The sequence below is a fragment of the Cyprinodon variegatus genome, unplaced genomic scaffold (assembly GCF_000732505.1).
Source record: "Cyprinodon variegatus isolate N-32 unplaced genomic scaffold, C_variegatus-1.0 Scaffold157, whole genome shotgun sequence".
NCBI classification, from domain to species: domain Eukaryota; kingdom Metazoa; phylum Chordata; class Actinopteri; order Cyprinodontiformes; family Cyprinodontidae; genus Cyprinodon; species Cyprinodon variegatus.
Window position 1 is genome coordinate 1029780 of NW_015150610.1, and position 16470 is coordinate 1046249.

Here is a 16470-nt window from a genome sequence, read left to right on the forward strand (position 1 = left end):
GTTGTCATGGGTTGTTGCTCTGGTCAGTCTACATTCTCCCTCTTATTTACACTTGGTCATAACAGATATTACCAAAAGTAGGAGATTCTAGATAAAAGCTGTTGAAATTTGCTTAGGGTGGCTAGGCTTGGTGTCACTGGACATAAAAAGCAATAAGGCAGAAGAATGGGATGTAGAGGTGGGTATGGAAAGCTAAAGAGATTAAGTCCAATTGGAAAGGATCTGAAGAGGGGTTAAAGAAAAAACAGAATAAAAAGGATTTTTAAGTTAAGGAGAAAGTGCTAGAAGGTTGTAAAAGATGAATGGTTAAAAGGGAAAAAAGGAAATCTTAAAAGTAGATAGGGTTCAAGTGCAAAAAAAAAAGTTGCTGTTATGGTGTACCACCTACAGTATGACTATCCTTACCAAGTGTTGATGAGCTGTCTTGCTCCCAAACAAATTAACATATGTACTATATTTATAAAGTGAACATTTGGATGTTGTATGTTTTAAAAAACAGGTCAAATAAACTGATTTAATTAAAGTTATACTTATTGTATCCATACTTATAAACCATCCAGTTAAACAGAGCCTTTTACTCCACATGTTCATTTATCACTTTAGTACCCGTTTAAATGTGTAAAATATACTCTTCAATCTTTCTTTAAGTAAGTCAGAAAAACTGGTTTCTGAAAGCTGGATTTTTAGAAAACTTTCTATCCAATTTATTAATAAATCTTGGTCTTTCAGTTATTCCACTGGGTCTACAGATTGTCAGCAATGTGCTGTTTGGACATACCTCTTGAGGGACTTGCAGCTCTACTATGTATTATCTATGTTGGGGATAAAACTATACTTTTGGACACAGTATTTATGTCTATAAGTTACTAAATTCCTGGTGATTTGAAAATGGTTTCAATGTTTGATTAATAGCATTGAAGTAAAGCAACAGTGAGATCTTCAGAATGCATTTTTAAGAAGTGTTTTAAATCCCTGCTTTGAAAGAATTAAACTGTCTTATAAAACCAAACCAAATTTGTATTAATTTCCTGATTCATAAATCTATATAACTAATTTATTGGTTTATTTGACTTTTGTCTATTTTTTGTATTTGTGAAAATAGAAAGTTTAGTTTTTGTTATGTTTGTACAAAAAATGACAAAGTGCAAAAAGGTAAGCTGGATGTGGTTATCATCTCAAGTTTTTGATATATTTAGTGGAAAAGGAACGCCTGGGATTTCCCTGGATTATCGAATACTAATGGTTGCTTGATCAGAAACTAACTCTTCTCTGTCTGATACACAGACAGCGTTGAAGATGACTTTGAGTTGTCCACTGTGTGCCATCGTCCTGAGAGCATGGACAAGCTGGAGGAGCAGACAAAGTTTACCAAGAAGGAGTTGCAAGTCCTCTACAGGGGCTTTAAAAATGTAGGTTCCCGCTGTTCACTTGATATTCTCAGCTACAGTCAAATCTTTCTGCATTCTCTATTTTATTTTTTTCTTAGGAGTGTCCTAGCGGAGTGGTGAATGAGGAGAACTTTAAAAACATTTACTCCCAGTTCTTTCCTCAGGGAGGTGAGCTCCATTTTTGACAATGCCATTTGATTTTTTTTTTAAAGGGGGGGTTCTACATTTACATATTCTGTTAAAATAGCTGAAAATAACTAGTAAATAACAAATTTACTAGTTTTTCTGTTTCTGACATACCTATATTTTTAAGTTCATTAAACCGTTTTTTAGATAACAGAAGCAAAAATACCATGCCAAAAATATGGCCATGCCAAAAAGTTATTTAATAAATTAAAAACAAATTCAATTCAAAGAAAAGTTTCGATGAGGTATGACTATCAGTGAAAACCTTTTGCATGACTGGAATGGCAGCAAAATGAACATGTGTATAAAAGTGGGTATCACTTAATGGGCAAACAAACTCAACATTGTGGCAGCTTAGCTGTGAAAGAGAGCAGAGCCATTTTTGTTGATTCGTTAAGTCTAGTTCCAAAACTTTCTTGAGATAAGCGGCGACCTCTAGAGGGCGTAACAACACAACAATGCATGTTCTGAAAAAACCCTAGCCAAAATAACCTGCTCCATTAATCTTAAACTTGATTTTGCTATATGGTGGCAAGAACTATCATAATGTTTTAGGAATAACAAAAAATTAGGAATTTGGGCCAAATGTTCTTTCTCACAGTCACAATAGTTGATTTCTGAGCATGAACAGCCTAAGGTCATGCTACAGTTTCTGAATTGGACTTAACTCCAAATTCTTAAGTCATTAGGCCAGTCCAATGCCTAACTGTAATTTCTCTTATTTTGGCAGCCTCTACGGTTTGGACCTGCTGATGTGTTTCCATTAAATATAGCTGTTTTGCCTTAAAAGGCATTCTTTGAAAACTACATTTTGTTTTTACTTGATGGTCTTTTAAATCTGGTCTTTTAAAGACATTTAGAACTGAAAAAAAAGAATCTGTAATGTAGAAAATACGTCTTTCATTGGAAACATTTTTTTTAACCAAAATAAAATTTGTAGTTTAAAATTACCTCATTCTAATCAGTTCTGCTAAATATCTGTAAATGTTCATGCAGAAAAGTAGAGCAATCTATCATTTCATGATATTTAGTTTGATGAAATGTTAACCACTTGCCTCCAGTCGTATTTGAAATTATTTTTATATCTACTCTATATTTAGCTCACTGCTAATCAGAGCTGTTCAAAGGCTTCATGTTTCAGCCACTCTCTGGTTACTCTAAGTCTCCTTTTTTGCAGATTCAAGTATGTATGCACATTTCCTGTTTGAAGCCTTTGACACCAACAAGAACGGCTCAGTTAGTTTTGAGGTGAGATCTTTTCTTGCATCTGTTTAATATATGAAAGCAAATATGGGCTTGTCTAAAATCAGGCACAACAACAGCAGACTAACAATAATGTCTGATTCATTTGATACCAGCACACAGATCCTATAGTGTGACAAACAGTTTATTTCATTTGGAATTTAAAAACTTAAGCACTTCCTAATTAATTTACCTTCCATATCAGGACTTTGTTTTTGGCCTGTCCATCATCTTGAGAGGGACTATTAATGACCGGCTAAACTGGGCATTTAACCTCTATGACCTGAACAAGGATGGCTGCATCACCAAAGAGGTAACACACACAGGTCAATTTGCAATCTGATGTTCTTTGTTTTATTAGATTGACTCATGTTGGGGAGTCTTAAGGCATTTCCAGGGTAATGTATAATGCCTCCAATAAGTTATAGGTTTCCCCAGAGTCTCTTCTCACTGTGTGCCTGAAAAACCTCCAATGGGAGACATGAGGAAGCATTCTGAGCAGGTCTTAAAAAAAAAAAAAAAAAAACTTTAGCTGTCTCCCTTTGATGTAGCGAGGAAGTTTATCTACTCTGAGCTCCCATCCAAATGAATCCCCCCACCCCACCCCATCCACCTTAGAGAGGTTTTATTTACTCACATTTGAGATTTTGTATTTTTCAGAGATACTCCATATCTCATGAATGTATAAACGAGGGACAGAATGTAGACCGATTCTTAAATTGAGACCTTTTTTTTTTGATTCCCTGTTCCTCAATAAATTGCACAACAGCACCACCTGTATTACTTTATAGACAATGGCTTCGTCTGACTATTGGTCTCCCTCTTCTTTCTACTATCACTCATAAACATAATAACGAGATACTTGAACTCCTTTCCTTGAGCTAGAAACTGATTCCGGAGCTTGTGGGACTTAAAGGATGTCATCCATGACCTTCACTGGTCATGGCTTTAATGGGTGAATGGAGTGACATTGTCTGTAAAAGGAATTGATGAGATCTTTAGGTTCCATCCATCCATTCATCCATCTTCTTCGGCTTATCCGGGGTCAGGTTGTTGGGGTAGCAGCTTCAATAAGGAGTTTGAGACGTCTCTCCAGGGTAATCCCAAGGCGTTCCCAGGCCAAAAACCATTCCAGACACAGCTGAAAAACATAGCCTGTCCTTGGTCCCCCTCTGGGTCTCCTCCTGGAGGGACATGCCCAGAATGCCTCACCAGGAAGACGTCTAGGAGGCATCCTAACCAGATGCCCGAGACCTTTAGGTTTCTAAACCAGACTCCCTCCTCCATCATGGCTACAATTTGAGAGACCAGAGTAAGGCCTAAATAAGTTCAGCAAGCTTTCAAAAAGAAACATGGCTTTGTGGCATAAATGCAGGCATGGACTTTACTTTTGTTCTAGAGTATAATGATCAAATAGCCCTTTAAACAGACCAGTCTGTCATGATCCTTGTAGCAAATCCAAGGGGTAAAAGTACTCTTAAATGGAGGGAACGGCCAAACTCCACCTTCTGAATCTGGGGTTTGAAGACAGTTTTTTTTTTTTTTTTCCTTCAAAAATCATTGTGCAGTGCTGTCATGAGTCTGTCCTTAAGGGTCCCTGTTCAACACACGCTTTTTTTTTTAGGATGTTAAAGTAGAGACGCATCTAAATCATGTATGGCGCATGTTCTTTAGGACTGGAGCTGAACAGCCTTCGCCCAAAGTGGAGCTACACTAGAAGGCTAAGAATTGTAATCACTCAGTAGCTGAAACGCTCTCCCTAAACGTCACTACCAGGTTACCTCTTCATGGGTGCTCTCTCAGCTCTTCTGAACATACTGAAATGTACTGTCATTTTCCTCTACATGCTTTATTCTGCTCTGTTTGTTTTTAACTTTAATTTTACAGGAGATGCTAGACATCATGAAGAGCATCTATGACATGATGGGAAAATATACATACCCTACCATGATGGATGATGCTCCGAGAGAACACGTAGAAAGCTTCTTTCAGGTTCAACTTTACCACTCTTTGCATTCCTGTTTTTTTTTTTATAATCACAGACATTCTTTAGGAAACTAAATAGACCACTATTTTGCTTTCAGAAAATGGACCAGAATAGAGATGGGGTGGTCACCATAGATGAGTTTATTGATTCGTGTAAAAAGGTACAGCAAACACTTTTATTTTTAATTGTCTACACTTTTAACCACCTTAACAAAAACTTTGGTTTATTTTTTTTTTATCTATTTCTTTTCAGGATGAGAACATTATGCAATCCATGCAGCTGTTTGACAATGTCATCTAAGGATGTGGACCGGTGAGGCTACTGGCACTGGGTGGGAGTGTATTGGAGGAAAAGGCAGGTCAGGACTACAGAGGCAGGAAGAGTTTGTGAATGCGTGTGTGTATGTGTGTGTGTGGCTGAGTGGCATACAGGCCTGAGCATATGTCACTACAAAGAACTGTGAATCCTTTGGGAGCAGAGAGACCATCACCCTCCTCCAGGACCTCTAGTGGCATTTCTTCCAGCAACAATGGAGTTTCCATGACTCCCAGGCTAATCATAAAGAACCTGTCTTAGTTTTATTCTTGAGAACAGACAAAGAAGGCTTGTAGTGGACTTACAGCAATTAGAACACTCAGCTGTTTTATTCATTTCTTTCATTGTCGGTCTACTATCAGAGCCTGTAAAAGTTGAACTCAGACGGATCAAGATTCCCTGAAAATGTTGACCTAAAATGACTTGCTCCTTCATCCCTATCAGTCTTAGTATTCGGGTTTGTGATTGTGGTCTTGGCTCTGTTGGGTGCGGGAACACCTCCCTGGAGCCAATGGCACACATCAAAATGAGTCCTTGGCCGCCTGGTGGACGTGACGGAGAGAGAAACTACCTGATGGAACGACCAACAACTTGAAGATCTGTGTGATCCAAGGTGGAAGTTGAAGAACCTGTTTTTTTTATTTTTATGAAAAACTGATTTCAGTATCGCATGATGTCACTAATATCTTATTACATATTTAAAGAGATATTCCAAAGTCTGCTCGTCTGTCTGCCGTTCCTAGTCATTCACAGGTGCCTCACCCTTACTGTATGTGCGTGTGTGCATGTGTATCAGGAAGACATGCTGTCTGTCCTAACAATAAGTCCCCTCAGTCTGTCAGAAACCCTCTTTATTTGAGGGTTAGACTAACTCCTGGCCTTCCAAACTATTCAGTCCTAGCAGTAGTTGTCTGATGACTGTTGTTATATTTTTAGCATTCCCAGAGGAATGGTTTTAGCCAGTGCAATGTGGGAATAGCACTATAGTTATTCAGCTTGTGACCAGTCCAACCCTGTCAGTTTATGACTAAATCAAATTCATACTGGGCTTTCAATTTTTATTAAAGGGAAAATCAATATATGTCAGATGGTATGTGCGAAATTATCAAAAATGTTGTGTGGTTGTAGCAGGTTCTACCACTTCTATAAAGTATTTATTTTAAAAGTAAGGCCAAATAGCCTATACAGAGGTATAATGTGAATAATATGGGTGGGGTTCTTTCCATGTGCCCACATTAACCAGTTCTTATTAGCCGTGTCTCTTCCACCAAAGAGGAAATATTAGAGGTAATTAAAGCTTAATGGTGTAAGGAGCAATCAGGCAAAAAGCACTCAGAGATAAAGGTATATTGTTTGCCTGCTCATTGTTTTAAGTGTGACTCAAGGTTGTGAACCTGCATGATAAGCTGTTGAGTAATACTTTAAATAAGCATTTGCAGCCACCATCTTAATTTGTCTCTTTTTATACCAGAGCATCACTGAACTCTGACACATTGTGCCAGAGGCACTGAAACATGAATTAATTTAATACAGAGACTAACATGTAATAGCAATAATGTTCTCCATCACAGTACCTTTCCATTTCCACCCAATCTCTTGTTTCCCCCCAAAGCAAAGTCACCCATCTATTTTTTTATAGTTTCTTTAAAAATATCCCCAACTCTGTTTAGTTGATATTTCTTTTCTGTATTTCTTTTCACTAGAAAAGTGTTTCAGCTCAGTTTTTAGGTGCCCGACTACAGTAAAACCTGTCTATACCCGCATGTACTGTGTCTAGAACAATGAAAAGTTACCAACATGTTATACTGATTGTCTGGTTAGATAGCTGCTGGTTGTATTACTTATTCAAAATGTGTATATTTTGTACAGAGACAATAAACATCAAAGTTACTATGCAAAATGGACTTAACTTTGAATTTCAAAGACTCTATCTTCTTGTCCCTTTAAGTTTTATTTCTGCTATGCATTTCTTTAACAACAAATATAAGATTAGTTTTATCTAAAAACGAGATTACAAAAATCCAAAGGATAATAGAACACTCTGAGGAGGCTGCAGTGAGAGGGAGTAATGCTGATGGCTTGAGAATACAAACTGCTCTATCTAGTGGCACATCTCTGAACCTTGATTCCAAACAGTGGCAGCACTGAATGGAATGACGCTGAGATTTGTGGTCATAAAATGCCTTCTGTTTTTCTTCAACAATACTGTTTGCTAAGTTCCTAGATAACTGGCAGTCAACTTCAATTAAATGAAGTTTTTCATGAATCCTAAAAGGAACTAAATGTGTTTTGTTTTTAATAGATGCTTCAGTCAGAGTAATCTGCTAATCATCCATTGAGATTTATGGTATAGATAATGTTGCCCAAACCATAGACTGATCCAGCCTGCAATGTTGCAATAAAAGAGGTTGGAGGATGTTCTGGAGTTTCTCCTGAATATTCTACTCGTGTTGGAGAAAGAAGAGCTTTTGTTTTGCTTATCTTAACGCATTTACCTGCAGCGGCTTTACCCATGCTATCCTCCCTGCAGCCGTAAGAAGTTAGAAATATATAAAATAAATAAGCATCCTGGATGGTTGTCTAAAAAACTCTAAAGGATTCTGCCTTTTTCTTCGGCACATAATTAGATGTTGAGAATTGTAGTTGTTTTACTTTTAATACATTTACTGTTTGACATTTCCCAGGGGTTAGGTCATTTTTTTGGTGTCAAAATGTTTTTAGTTGCTTCATGTTTCCTTCTAGAACTGATTGGCAAAGATGTGCACTGATGGGTGTCCCACCTCCAGCCATAGACTTGGATTATTCAAGGCAAGAACAACTGAGTCTGATGGAGGTTCCAAAAAATCTTCTTAAATGTTTATTAGCACAATCATTTGTGAGCAAGCTACCTGAAATAACATGTTCCTTTAAAAAAAATTGGATATGCTTGTGGGATGAGAATATCACAGGTTTTCCAAACAAATTTCAGCTGTAAACCCAGCAGTTGTAGACCATCATGAATGGGGGCTATGATAGATTTTATTTGCATTTATATTATATATTTGTGTGTGTGTATGTATGTATATATATATATATATATATATCATTGATTTTATTTTTAAACAAATGTGTTTATGTTCTACTAGCAGGGAAAAATGAGTAACAAACTAGTCACAAAAAAGGCTTTAAAAAGTTCAACAAATCAATTTTTATTAAGTTAAAATTAAAATAGGACCCTCCCAAGCATCTTAAAAACCCATTAAATGACACCAAAAAAAAAAAAAAAACACACAAGAACCCTAATAAATCTGTTTTTACAAGCATGGAAATCCTAGGGTTATACTTTTCTCAGTCACATTCAAATTTCAACAAGATATGGACCCCAACTTTCCTAGTGCATATATCCTGATTACAATTTATTGAACGGGTCAGAATGCTTCTAATAGCAACCGGTGTAAAACCATTACAACAAGACAAAATAAGGCAAAATAAAAGCTCAAGAATTTCAATGTTATTGCAGATATTGTTTTTATTTGCAAGTGGCTTTCCTTAACCTTAATTAGAAAGGCAATGGGCAGACATGTGGGCAGGTGGACATTTGAGGAGTTGAGGAATAATAAGTCTTCAAGTGTGGGACAAGAATTCTGTTGTCCTCGCTAATTGTAGTAGTCTCTTCATGCTTAAACAGCATAGAAAAAAAAACACCTCAGGATTAAATAAGGATCATCTCCCTTCTTTTTCACTGCTTCTTCATTTTAGTGCCGATTAAGACTGTTCAGGCGTGTCATGTGGCTAAGCAGGTCCGGTTACGTCCACAACGAAGAAGGCTTTACTTTGGCATTTTACGAAGTTCTGCCAAAACCCAAATGGCAAGACTCAGAAGAGCAACAGAGCCTGACTGGTGAGTTGCTGCCAGTGGAGTGGGAACATACAATAAAAGTGTGCTGATACCAAGGGCCACCTGATGAGCAGGAAAATAAAGAAGCTTAGTTGTAATAAAATGTTCTGTACCATTATGTTTTATATTTTTTCTGTCTGAAAGCCTACCTGTGTGTAGGCCATAGCTGCGAGCAGGCCGATGGCGATCTTCGCCCTTCTGGGTAGCAGCATCCTCCTTGAGAATAGATAAAGGCCGGTAATTGCTGTCAAAGAGCCAATAGCCTTAAAAGAGAAGGATTTCTGTGTCAATTAGTTTGCAATAGTTTCAGCTGAATTTAATATACAATATCTATTACGTACCAAGACTCTATGGTCAAACTGAACTGTGGTTGGGTTCTCAAAGAAATTTTTAAGAGCAGGAGAGAAGGCCAATATATCATCAGGAATCCATTTATCTGCCATCTTGGGGAAAGAGTTATACACCAGCCCAGCATCCAAGCCAGCAACAAAAGCACCTTCATTGAAAAAAAAAAAAATTATAATAAATAAATTAAATCAGAACTGTTGTTTGGCAACATATTTCAAATGATTGTAGTGATGACATACTGTAGATCAAGATAAAGAGACCTAGTGAAAAATGAATTGTGCTAAAATTGAGATACATTTTTGAGTTTCTAGGTTCCTTGCTAGTCATCTTAACAAAAATGATTCTGATGTCTTTGTGTGTTATCTGCTTCCGAGTTAAACTGTTTGGAAGGACCTCACATCACGTTCTGTGTATCACCTGAGAGAGCAGTTAGGAACACCAGTCCTCCGGTACCCTTTGCAAACCTTCTGAGCTGTTGGAGGTTTTTTGTGTCTGCCATCTAGGAAAGAGATGACATGAGAAAATAAGTGTGCAAATAGAAACTTTTGTAAATCAAGGTCAAATGAATGTCTAAAACTCAGCCAGTCAGTAAAAAACAACAGTGTACCTTGTGTGCAGGCAGCAGCAGAGTAAGCCCAGTCCAGAGGCTGGCAGAGTACAACACTAATGCAGAACCAAGATGGGCGCACAGACGGTACTGGCTGACCCGAGGAACATCATGGGAGTCAGGCTTCTCCTCCAGTCCACTTTTTACCATGTACCATCCAAGAAGGCCCTAATAACACCAACAGTTTAATGATGAGAAAGATGTGCCAACTCTTCCACATAACTTTATAAATAGACAGAAAGAATAAAGTAAAAACATTAAACTTGCTTTTAAAATAAAGGAAGTCTGACCTGGAAGAACACAAATCCACACAGTCCCAATACTTTTCCCTTTAGGGAACGAGTGAAGTATCCTTTTTTCCAGAAGTAAACAGTAGGCAGGATGTACGCCAGTCCAACCAGCCTACCCCACATGCGATGACCCCACTCCATGTAGAAGATGAACTTAAACTCTGGCAGGGTCATCTCATGGTTAAGGCTAGAAAGTAAAACTTTTAATTAGTCGCATAGCTGCAAAATGAATCTAACATAAGAGAAAGAAACAGGATTGTAAAAAAGAATACAAAAGTGAAATCAGTACATCTTAAAAACTGTAAAAATGTAATGTCTACTTTGATAACGTTAATACAAAACATACATTTTGAACTCTGGGAACTGCTTGTACTTGGAAAACTCAGCCTCCCACTCTGCCTCAGACTGAGGTGGTTTCATCTCTCTCACCAGATGCCAGTCAACCATTGAGAGCCCAGATTCTGTTAACCTGAACAGAGACAAATATCAGTGCTTCATGCATTAAAGAGCACCACAGGATAAAGTAGCATTAGATGGAAGCTACTTTTACCTTGTGACTCCACCCAAGACAACCGCCCCAACCACAAGCCCACTGCAGCCGAGCAACCAGCGGCCCACTATGCGGTTCGTTGCTGCATTGGGTACGGCTTTTGATGCTGCTGGGGTGGAAGGGGACACTGACTCGACACTGATGGAGCTCTGGTTTCTCCTCACCAGCCATTGCCGCAGCTGTGGACGCTGATACTGGAAATAAGGAAAAGAAAAGTTAGGGATCATTTCATCATTTCTAACTTTTTTTGATATATATAAAGTTATAAAGAACTTATCTGATTTTATTTAATCCTGGCCCTACTCTCTCACATCCAGTCTCTGCACTCATGTTAATCAAATAATACTATTAGTAACAAACATTTCAAATCATTAATTGTTCTTCTCATTTAATGTGCCATGGAGATAAGTGTTAATACTTTAAAGTATTTTGAGTTGTCTTCACTTGTGATATTCATTTATACTACGGCTGCAACTAACAATTATTATACAAATTGATTAATCTGTTGATTATTTTATCGATTAATAATTGAATAGTCAAATATAAACACTTTTTGTGAAATTAAACCAGGTCAAACTAAAACTTTTCCACATGGAGACTTCTGGTTAGAGCTAGGGCTGGGTAAGAAAAAAAATCGATTTTGAATCGATTCCTTTACATTTGTGCAAAATCGATGTGTAGGGAATGAGATCGATTAGTTTTATATGACGCGCGTGATGTTAACATTCAAATGAGCATTCGTGTGCAAATGCCGACCCAAGTAACACACCGCTCAGCAAGCTGTCCCAACTGAAGTCTGGAACCATTTTGGATTTAAAACAGCTAAAGATAATGTAATGGATATGTGACATTAAGGTGACTTCACACTACATTGATAATGAATGGCGCCTCGCATCTCATGCTACAGACCAACAAGATTACTTCAAGCCAGGCAGCTGCAAATATAGCCAATAGTTTGACTGAAGACATTAACTAATGGGGGCTGACCAGCAAACACCCTGTAGTTGTTACAGACAATGCTGCACATATGGTTTGTGCCGTGAAGATAATGCAGCTAATGCATGCCTGCTGTGTCCCCGCTGTGTCACGTCTGCTTGCTCAAGTGAGGCTTCACTTTTGCACTTCTGAGACAGTTTTGTTCACATCTCAAGTTTAAACTGTCTGATTTACAAGTTTGCACTTGTAACAGGACAGGAAATGACAGGAAAAAATTAAATACATGAATACTTTGAAACATAGTTGAACCACTTTCATTATCGTAAAAACAGATCGAATCGAAATTAATCGATTAAGAACTGTATGAATCAAAATCAAATCGATTCAAGACTTTGGCAAAAATACCTATTTTATCTTAAATATAAAATGTTTACCTGTTTTATGTTTCACAGTTTTTCTATAATTGATACTTTAAGCAGTTTGTCTGTCAGCTAAAGGCAGGTTTTACAGCCTCTATAATCCAGATTACCAAATAAATTGACGACTATTTCAATTATCTATTAATCACGATTAATCTGATTAATTGTTTCAATCCTAATCCATACATTCATATTGTTTGTTTCTTTGTTCAGCAGCATTTTAAATAAAAGGTACAGAGGAGAACAGCTAAAGGTCTGAGGGGAAAAAAAGTTAAATGAAGTTTTATAAGAAAAAAAGATTTAAAAAAAATAAATAAAAAGATTGGAGGACAATATTATTTTCTCCTAATCAGAGAGTCTGATGAAGCTTAAACAGCATCCCTGCGCTCGTGGAGGTTTATAAAACGCCACACTTTTAAGGTATTTCGAGCTTTTGTTAAACTGGTAGTGGTTAAATAGCAACAGGAAAAACTAATCAGCTTTATTTGAAGTAAAGGTAACTTAGGATCATTTAGGGAGTTGAATATTACACGTAATTAATCCGCTAAGCAAAGTAAACATGATACATAAGAAACTAACTGAATTCATCAACCACGATCATGGAATTGATGTTTATTTTGCTATTTAGCTACAAGTAGCACCTGAATATAGTTCAACTTACGCTGCTCTGTTGAAAACCCTTTCCAGCAGACCGACAACCGCAAACGATAGTAGTCCGTAATGTCGAGAGCAGCATTTTGGTTTCTTTTAGCTCCCTCGAGCTTCAACGACACTGCAATGCTGTCCTGTTATAAGACAGGTTTGGTAACGCTGCTCGTAACCCCCAGACGTCAACAAACGTCACGCCACACTAACCAGGAAGTCGGGTTCTATTGGTCAAAAGGGACGCACGATCCATCCTGCGCATGCGCGAACAGATGTACATCCGGGTGTCCATAAATGCTGTAATTATGGCGCTAAAACTACTTATTTCTATCCTTAACTCACTAAAGAGTGCTAATACACATATTTAAAAATGTTTTAGGAATTTTGTGAGACAATTTTTATGCTTTTTACATTTTTTTTCCCGTTAAACCGCTTCTTTGACGTCATCATCAAACTTTTTTTATTGAAAATGTCAAGATTTACAGACAAACATGGCTGCATAGAGTTCGTTTCTTCAAGTCAGGATACATTGAAAATATAGCTATGCAAAATGCTCCCTCTCATTCTCTGCTCTCAAAAACGAACCTTCCTCCTTCAACCGATGTCTGAAGAAGATGCAGAACCTTAAAGCAAATACATTTTCCGATTTATTGGAAGAATTTCAGTTAGTCCCCTCCTCTTAATAATTTATTTATTTTTCTTTTATTTATTTATTATTTTTATATTCTTATTTTTATTCCCCTTCCTTGTTCTAGCCTGTAATTTTTTATTGGAGTTAATAGGAGTTGGGATCTTATTTGTTTCTTGTAATATAAATAATAATATAATATTCTTGTAATATTGACGTATTGTTGAATTTGTCATTGATATTCTGTTTTTTCAATAAAAAAAAAATTGTGTTGTGATGTGAAGTCATATGTGGTGCTTTCAAGGCACCTCGGACTATTTGTTTGTTGGACGGTAACTAGTGAAATGAATAAAAGTTTATTGCTATTAAAAAAAAAGAAAAAAAAATATAGCCAAGGGGTGCATCTCTTCATACAAATATGAAATATATCTATAATGTAGACTTGCTATAGAGGATTATTAACATAAATATCAAAATACATAAAACCAAATAAACAAATAAAAATATAAAGAGCTGATGAATGATATAAATAAAATAAATTACTCTCTGCCACAAAGGTCACTCAGAAACAGGTTTAGCAAATAAAATGGTTTATTTGGCTTCTTAAATCCTCAGACTCCAAATAAAGTTGTGTCTCTCTAACATATGCAATAAGAAACATGGTACTAACTCATACGTTACAGACCATAGAGACCCTAGTCTGGGTGAAATTCAAAGGCCTCCTTAAGATTATGAATGGGCCGCTCTTGGGTTTTAACTTCATAAAACTAAATAACTTCTGATCTGCAGATGCAGAAAGTGTTTTATTATGACCTAACAGAAATTAAATATTCTTTGAATTCTAACATGATACATTGCTTGCAGACCGTGTTAAAAGTGAGATTATTACTGTCATGGTTCTGTGTGCTGTGCTCTGCTGATTCTCTTCCACAGGTGGCTGTTGTCGACGGGTGGGCATGGCCCCCCAACTGCGGCTCGTTTCAGTCAACTGAAGGACGCCAGAGGGTTAAACTGTTGTGGTACGCCTAGGCCTGTCCTGTCGACAGATCTTCGTTAACCTGATGTTTTGGATTCCTGGTTCTAACCTGTCTCTTGTCTCCCTCAGTTCGTTGTGCTCTTGATTGCTCACTCGTCTGTCTCCAGTGCTCGGAAGATTGGTCTCTGAATCCCTGCTGCTCAGATTTTGCTATGGCGTTCCCCTCAAGCCTCCTCCGTGCTCCTGAGCTGTACAAGAGAACCCCTTTCCTGGATTAACGCTGGTTCCTTCAGCTGCTCCTCGAACCTGCCTCCACTGCAGTGCTGCTTGGGCCCCCGCCAAGTCCCACCTGTCGCTCAGCCACCACCTCCCATTGGAAATCTGTGAGTTACAGAACCCTTTCCTCCACTCATCCTCCCCCCCGGATAGGTTATCCGTACCTGGCGGTAAGCGATACAGCAATAACGCAGATTCCCCTAAATTTCTTAGTTTTAATCAGTTTCCTCTTTCTTCCTGCTGAGCCCCAAACGCTGACGTTCCGAACCTCGCTGGCGACTCCCGTTCTGAACCATTCATTTTTGTTTGTAGCCTAAATAAACATCTCCCAGATATCCTGCAAACAGATTCACAGTTGCTGTCAGGATCTGCCCCACACTTTGGTGCTGTAGGTCCACCCTGGTCCACCAACCTGTTCAGCTTGGTCATTCAGATGTTTGCTCTCCACTGATGGTAGTGACAGGACCCCCTGTTGCCTGAGCACCTGGTCTTCACTCTGCCTATCTTTCTGAATCTCTTGGGCTCTATCCAAATCGGCTCCTTCCTTCTCCTGAATCAGCTGGGGATATTCATTCTGTCGGGAGAGATCCAACAAAATTAGAACCAAGGAGACCAATCCAGAAGGACCAGATGATACAGAACCATAAAAACAAGGTAAGCTGTTTAATTCTGTTTACTTAATAAATACCATTCCTCTCCTTTATATGTTCTCTGATTGCTAACCAGACGCCAGTCATTTCCACTCCAAGTTACAAAAATGTATTTCCTTTAATCGTATCATAAATCGAATATTGAATGGCTTTTTTTTTACTGTATGCTTCCTCTCTCTTCAGTGTGACAAACCTTGTAAGGTCCCAGTCAATAAGACCCTCGGTTCATTTCCTGCCATAGAGTGTGCCTGTGTGAGTGTATGGCATAAGATAACTGCTAACAAAAATGTAGATGTTGGAATCTGTAAATGTAAGACAATAAATGGGAATACATTTCTGATTGCATTTGTCCCAGCTCTAAACCCGAGTGGTGTTTCATTTTCATCTGTGCAAGTCATGGAATATCCATAATGAAGACCATCTCCAGCCATAGGGATGAACCCCTATGCACTCTGCACCAGGACACATTGGTTGGATGTCAATTGGATTTGCAGTTATATCTTCTGACAGTCGACCGCATGTCTTGGACATTCAGGTGAAGCTGGCCACTGATCACCAACTGGTGGTGAGCTGAATATACTGTACTGGAAGAGGAGGAAGTCAAACTGACTTGGCAGGCAGGAGTGAGTGTTTACTGTAGGGTCTGCTAGCAATGTCTGGTGAAGCCCTTAGTCAGGGATTTATTATACTCCCACCTCTGAGAGAGCTTCTCCCGGCCGTGGAATCCGCAGTTAATGAATCTGGAAGAAACGGGAAACTGAGAAGGAAGAAAAATATGGAGTACCCCTTGGAACTCCTTACCTCCAAGATCCTGAGCCTGGTGCAGAAGTTTTCAGACTGCGCGATGCTAAAACCTGGAGGAATCTTCGGGTCTAGAACTGATCTGTCCTGCTTTTCATCATCTGCCAAGGACAAGAAATTGCCAGTGTCTTTCTGCTGATTTAACTTCTAAATGGTTTCAGACATACCCATGGTGAATATCTTACCAGAAGAACCCGATTGACTCTTGGAACGTGCAAGAATCTGAACCCATCTGAAATCATCAAACTCCTCGATGGTTTCAGAAATACCCATGGGGAATAGCTTGTCAGGAAGGTCCACCAGGGCCTGGTTCTGCTGCTGGAGGATAGCCAACAACTTCTCCCTGCAG

The 16470-nt window shown here is 38.3% G+C and overlaps 2 protein-coding genes across 8 annotated transcripts in view; one reads left to right on the forward strand and one right to left on the reverse strand.

Annotated features, from left to right (window-relative positions):
- The window catches only part of kcnip2 (Kv channel interacting protein 2), a 129822-nt gene extending 122805 nt beyond the window's left edge, over positions 1-7017 (forward strand). For 6 of the 7 annotated variants that reach the window (XM_015377690.1, XM_015377695.1, XM_015377694.1 and 3 more), the window contains 7 exons: positions 1285-1409; positions 1487-1556; positions 2752-2822; positions 3022-3129; positions 4704-4808; positions 4901-4963; positions 5056-7017. In XM_015377690.1, the coding sequence (XP_015233176.1) occupies positions 1285-1409; positions 1487-1556; positions 2752-2822; positions 3022-3129; positions 4704-4808; positions 4901-4963; positions 5056-5103 (590 nt within the window). In that variant the 3' untranslated portion in view covers positions 5104-7017. The remainder of the gene's footprint in view (positions 1-1284; positions 1410-1486; positions 1557-2751; positions 2823-3021; positions 3130-4703; positions 4809-4900; positions 4964-5055) is intronic. The other variant, XM_015377691.1, reaches the window with a different exon arrangement.
- A 1293-nt stretch (positions 7018-8310) lies between these two features.
- On the reverse strand, positions 8311-12969 carry LOC107086584 (cytochrome c oxidase assembly protein COX15 homolog). Its single transcript, XM_015377632.1, has 9 exons — positions 12807-12969; positions 10791-10984; positions 10587-10709; positions 10241-10427; positions 9951-10118; positions 9761-9842; positions 9337-9491; positions 9145-9258; positions 8311-9058 (listed from the first exon to the last, which is right to left on the reverse strand). The coding sequence occupies exons 1-9, from the start codon at positions 12879-12881 to the stop codon at positions 8927-8929; spliced, it is 1230 nt and encodes a 409-aa protein (XP_015233118.1). The 5' UTR covers positions 12882-12969; the 3' UTR covers positions 8311-8926.
- Positions 12970-16470: the final 3501 nt, after the last annotated feature.

Excerpts from the sequence above, each read along its gene's own strand:
- LOC107086584 (XM_015377632.1), bottom strand. The coding sequence starts at position 12,881 with ATGCTGCTCTCGACATTACGGACTACTATCGTTTGCGGTTGTCGGTCT. Across the intron at positions 10,428-10,586 it reads CAGTTCCCAGAGTTCAAAAT|CCTTAACCATGAGATGACCC; the intron begins GTATGTTTTGTA and ends TTTACTTTCTAG. Across the intron at positions 9,259-9,336 it reads AGTTTGACCATAGAGTCTTG|GCTATTGGCTCTTTGACAGC; the intron begins GTACGTAATAGA and ends TTCTCTTTTAAG.